Source organism: Diabrotica virgifera, chromosome 10, assembly GCF_917563875.1.
Source record: "Diabrotica virgifera virgifera chromosome 10, PGI_DIABVI_V3a".
NCBI classification, from domain to species: Eukaryota; Metazoa; Arthropoda; class Insecta; order Coleoptera; family Chrysomelidae; genus Diabrotica; species Diabrotica virgifera.
The window spans coordinates 8,322,422-8,328,629 of NC_065452.1; the positions used below are offsets into that span (position 1 = coordinate 8,322,422).

The following is a 6,208-nucleotide window of genomic DNA, read 5'->3' on the forward strand; positions in this document are numbered from 1 at the left end:
AAGGCATTTCTTTATGTTGCCACTATGAAGAAAGCCATAAAATCTTTTCAAACAATAGGAATTTATCCATTCAATAATGAAATATTTTCTGACGAATATTTTCTTCTTGCTGCATTCACAGAAGTTCCAGTGGAGAAAGAACCTGAAAGACCGATTCCTGCGGAGCATTTCCCAGATGACACCAAACCGAAAAAGAAAACGAATTCAAGGAACCACCGCCCAGCTGCAGTTACACTTCATTCACAGATGTTGTCCTGAAAGTTTCTCCAACGCCCAAATCAGGTGCCCGTAACATCAAAAATCAAGACTCACAAAAAAGAGTTGGTAGAGCTCAGCATGCGGAAAAATTTCCAAGTTCCCCATTTAAAGACCAGCTTATAGCGAAAAAAAAAACGGGAAAAACCAAAATACTAATAGTCCAGGAACCGAAGCTTTTCAGCTCGCAATTTTTACAGAATGTATCGATTTACTTGAAAATTTGCGAATAAGTAGTGGATATTCCAAGGATTAAAATCTATATAATGCCGAAAGGCGCTTTTACCATGGGGGTGGTTGCCACCCCATCCCGGGGGTGGAAATTTTTTATTATATTTTGACCGCAAAAGTTGATAAAAACATTTATTCTAAGCAAAAAATGTTCTATACATTTTTTTGATAAAATGAATAATTTTCGATTTATTCACTATCGAAAGTGTTAGTTTCATATCGAAAAAATAAGTGTTTTTCAATAATATACTAATTTACGATTCACTCAATTTTTGCCGTAGAAAAAATTTTTTTCTACGGCAACCAAACCATGTTCTTGGGAATTAAATAACCTACAATTTCATATTTAAACATTTTTTCGTATCTCTGATGCTAATCTTTCTATTCCGAAGGAATGGACATTTTTACCGCACTACAAAAATTCGTTATTCGTTTTTAACTCCAGTTTTTTAAAAACTAATCTTTCTAAGGCAGTTAAACTTCTAGAATCTATTAAAAATACATAAATAGAGAAGAATAAATAAGGCCAATGACTAAAATCACCGCTAACTTACATTATTATGCTTCCAATCGGATTTCTCCTTTTTTTTTTTCAAAAAAATATATTGATTTTTTCACCGTAACTTTTCTATTTTTTATCTTAGAAAGTTTGGTAAAAAGAAATTTTGTAGGTTTTTATAAGGTCTATAGGCCTATTAATATTAATTCTTTTTAAAATCCTCAGTCTCAAAAAGAGGTGACTTTGAAAGGGTTGGTAAAGGTGGTTTTTGCATGTTATTACAAGTTTTAATTATCAATAGCTCACTCAATTTTTGCCGTAGTAAAAATTTTTGCAATTCTGTTTCTTGGGAATTTAATAATCTACAATTTCATATTTAAACATTTTTTTCGTATCTCTGATGCTAATCTTTCTATTACGAAGAAAAGACATTTTTTTCCAAACTACAAAAATTCGTTATTCGCTTCTAACTCCATTTTTTTTTAAACTAATCATTCTAGACCGCTCAAACTTTTAGAACCTATTAACAATATACAAATAAAGAAGGCCAAATAAGGTTAATGATTAATTTTAATTAGGGTGGTGATTAGGAGGTTGCTTCGGATCACTTTTTCGCTGAAAAAAGAAGGGAATAACATTCTTTTCAATATACGTCACTTAATTTTTGAGCTAAAGACTTTGCTTTTATTTCTCGAGATAGATATTTTAAAATGCTGTAAATTAGTTTAAACAAGTTATCCTCGAAAAATGCATAGTTTTCCCGTCGTTTGACTTTGAAACTACAGTATTTAGCATTTGACGAAGAAGAGCTAACATTTAATAGTGTATAGCTCGATTAGTATTGGTCTTAAAGAAGATTAAAAGAAACGGTTTTGTTTATTTTTTCAAAAGGTACATTTTTGTTAAGTAAAGTTGTTTTGATAAAACTAAAACTTTTGGAGTTATTAGCCGAAAACTTATTAACAACATTGATTTTTTGGATATAAAACCAACACTTTCGATAGCGAATAAATTGAAAACTATTAATTTGTTCAAAAAAATGTATAGAACATTTTTTGCTTAGAATGAATGTTTTTACCAACTTTTACTGTCAAAATGTTATAAAAAATTGCCACCCCCGAGTTGGGGTGGCAACCACCCCCATGGTAAAAGCGCCTTTCGGCATCATATAGATTTTGATCCTTGGACTATCCACTACTTATTCTTAAATTTTCAAGCAAATCGATCCATTCTGTAAAAATTGCGAGGTTTTGTCCTATTGTAAGCTTCATTACTTGGACTATAAGACTGCGAAAAGGAAACTTACCAATAATACCGATGAAAAGCTTATTAAAAGAAAAAAGAAAACTGTGGAAAAGAAAGTCGTAAAGGTTTCAAGTAGTGACAGTCAGTGGCGTACCCATAGATTAGCGGGTGATGGTTCCAGTTGAGATGCGGGCCCACCCGCCCAATAAAAACTCAGATTGTATAACACGAGTATCGAGCATATAGCCTATTGTATTGGGATTATTTTTATGACCCACCGTATAAAACTTGCATTGAATATCTCAGTTTCCGAATTTTTGCAACTTTGTAGTTTACCTACAACTAAGTCATGGATCGTGCTAATATAAAAAATACAAGTGTTTGAGTTAGCACGTGTAGGCAGGCACCGGCGGTTAGTCTTTAAACAAGGATCTCGGCCAGCAGATAAAGCGAGCAAAGAACCTTACAAAAGCGTTCCCTGTGTTTGTTAATAAATTTTGATTTCAAATTTTTTGATAAATAATTATTCTTCGTTTTTATTAATAAGTACCTACACAAAAATTAAAATTTATTAAGCAGTTACATTTCGTAATGTGTACTTGTGTAGTTCAAAATGTCCCCATCAAATTAGAAACAAAAGAAGCAAAAGCGCATTAGAGCGGACCACTACGGGGCCCGGGACTTGGTTCCGCGGAACCATGCTCAGTACGCCACTGGTGACAGTGAAGAAAAAGACACCAACACCGTATGCATTTATTGTCCAAGCAGGTATGGACAGTCAAGGACAGAAGAGAGACATGTACTAGAAATAGTTAGGTTTACTCATTTTTTGTGATTTTATTTCCCATGTGCCCCCTCCTCATCCATGTAAAAAATTGTGTAAACGAACAGAATACTTTATAACATCGAGGACAAACCGAATTCATAATATTGCAGATCTTCTAAGCCATTTTCTTCCTCCTCCATTTGGATTGTATCAGTGGTCTTAGGCTTTACATCTTTTTATTTCCCTTTGCCAATCTGGCACTCAGTTCCCATTCGACTCGACCTATTTCTTCTAAATAGATACAAAAACATATTATGGTTTTAAATTTATTTTTCGGGTGTAACTATAACGATATGGAAGGAAATAGTGAAGATGAAATACAACACAGGATCAATAAAGGTAGAAGCATCACTAGATCCCTCAATTCAATTTTATGGACAAAGATATCAGGAAGGAAACAAAGAGAAGAATATATGAAAGTATAATGAAGAGCGTTACAATCTACGGTGCAGAAGTTTGGGAGATAAGTGCAAGAAATAAAAAGGAGCTACTTAGTACAGAAATGGACTTTTTGAGGAGAAGTTGTCAGGTTTCGAGATTAGAACATGTAAGAAATGAAACAATTAGAGAACGTATGAAGGTGGAAAAACTATAATAGACGATATTGAAAAGAGACAGCTGACATGGTTCGGTCACGTTAAAAGAATGAATGAGGCTCGCTGGCCGAGAAAAATATTAGAGTGGGTCCCACCGGAGAGAAGAAGAAGAGGACGACCACGGAGAAGCTGGAGGGACAATATTCAGGAGGCAGTGGATTCGAGGCAATCAGATGAAGATATGTGTAACGATAGAAAAAATTGGAAGCTGGGTATGGAGAGGCGGCGACAGCAGTAGAAATCCATTATATTATATAACTATAATGATATTATGCAAAAAATTGTTTGCATCGCTGATTTAAAATGCGTTTATCTCGAGAACGGTTGAGTTTAGCTACATGCATGTAGTATAACTTTTTTAAGTCAAAATAATTGGGAAATACAAGTTTTGGTACAAAAACTATGTAGAGTGGGTAATAAAAAATTGATCGTATTAAATGAGCGCGTGAAATACGTATGTGACGTATGTGGCGCCCTCTGGGTAAGGGACCGTGCAAGTATTACGTAACGCAAGTTAGCTTCAAAAATTGCGTTACGCAATAATTAAACGACCATTAGAGTGCGTTACGTAGGGGGGGGTCAAAACTCTTCAAAAATCGCGTTACGTAATAGGGGAGACCGGAGTTAGTGTGCCATAGGGGCAAGTTCGCCCACATGCCGTATTTCCTATGTAAATCACGATAGTGCGCCAATGGCCTGACCACTCCTTTGTTACCTCGCCCGGCAACTGCGAGTTCCGTTTTAGTTATCTATAAGACTTCGTTGCGTGCATACCGCTGTTTAAGTGTTTTTCGAATTGGTGAGTAAATTTTACCTCTGTTACATTTTTAATGTTTGTGTAGGTATATAGATAATCTACAAGTTTTTATTTTTAAATATGCAAATACATGCTACTATTGTAATATATTGGTAGAATTGTAGTTTTAAAATATCGCTTATTTTGTTAACTGGCTACCATTTTTGTAAAATATTCTAGTCGGGGCTAGTTGGCCCATATTAGCTGGGGTTAGTTAGCCATATGGCGAACTAAACCCTGGTCTTTTATTGTGCTTACATACAAAACGAAATCTTTTACTTTTTAGAAAAAAAAAAATGAGAACATACAAAAGGAAAAGTGAGAAGGGTAAAACCCCGTACGATATTATGAAGCGAGCAGTGAAGGTTGTCCTTGAAGAAAATTTTTCGGTCAGAAAATCTGCAAAAAATTTTGAGATACCAAGAAAAACCTTAGAAAAATATTGCAAAAAATTTATGGCAGTTCAGGAACAAAATGGAAATTTGATAAATATTCAAATAGGTTACGCTAAAAGCCGACAGGTATTCTTTAACTTAATTTTATTTTCTTTTTCTTCAGCCGATTAAAATTTGTAGGTGTTTTCTACTGAACAGGAAGAACTTCCAAGAAACCCCCCAAAATATAAAATCGAGATTTGTTTGTACTGGATGTCCCTTTAATAGAAATATTTTTGGGGAGCAAGATTTCTTACCTGCGTAGGTATACAACCGATGGGCCTCCAAATACAGTGATTGCACCAAATTAGATGAATAATAGCACATTAGAAATGAATGCATCCCCCAAATTAACTACTCAAAAAAAAAATAAACAATCATCTTGAAGATAAGAAGAATTTGATGGGTGCTATAAATAATGACATCTCTTTGAAAGATCTGTTAGAAGCCGGACCGTCACATGTTCCTTCTCCCGTTTGTGAGAAATCTTTGGAAGAAATCAGACCGTTAGCAAAAGCAGGAGAGAGAACAAGTAAAACAGGAGGCAGAAAACGTAGAACCACAGCAATGTTAACGGATACACCAATAAAAGATGAGCTTGAGTTAGAGAAGCAGCAGAGAAAAAAGAAGAAGACAAAGCAAAGTAAAGCAGGTTTAAAGAATGTAAAAAGAGACATATGTTCTAAAAAAACGAAAGCTAAAGAGATAGATTCATCTTCAGAAGAGGACGAATGCTTCTATCTAATATGTCTCGAATTATTCTCTAATAGTGTTAGTAAGGAGAAATGGGTACAGTGCACTAAATGTAAAGAATGGGCTCATGAAGCTTGCACAGCTGGAGATATCCTTTTTTTGTGTGCGAATACTGTTTGTCCGATGCGGATTAGTGATTGTATATTTTTACAAATATATTTTAATTGATATTATCGTTTTGTATATTCATTTAAAAGTATGGGCATACTTACCCCAATGATGTGGCTCACTTGCCCCGCTTCAGGGGTTAGTTCGCCCACTGGACCAGCCGAACAAAAATACGTATAATCCCTTTAAAAATTTGTTTTGAGTATTTATTTCTACTGTAATATAGTGTTCACACCTTGTATTATATTTTATAATAGTTCAGAAAAAGTAATCTGGTTTCATGTAATTGTAAAAAAGCAAAATCCAAAAAGTGGGCCTACTAACCCCGGTCTCCCCTACTTGAACGCGCTCCCTAATACATTATTTTTGGTAGAGAATTTATCCAATAAAAACCCCGCTTACCAAATTTCGTGTTGTTATCCCGTGCCTGTCAGGAAATATTCAAGAATAAATAAAATAAAAGTT

General features: G+C 34.5%; 1 protein-coding gene across 1 annotated transcript; it reads left to right on the top strand.

Moving 5' to 3' along the window:
• Nucleotides 1–4,303: 4,303 nt before the first annotated feature.
• Nucleotides 4,304–5,803, top strand: LOC114332591 (uncharacterized). The gene is made up of 2 exons (XM_050641405.1): nt 4,304–4,969; nt 5,024–5,803. Exon 2 carries the CDS (start codon nt 5,285–5,287, stop codon nt 5,801–5,803), a length of 519 nt encoding a protein of 172 aa, XP_050497362.1. The 5' UTR covers nt 4,304–4,969; nt 5,024–5,284.
• Nucleotides 5,804–6,208: the final 405 nt, after the last annotated feature.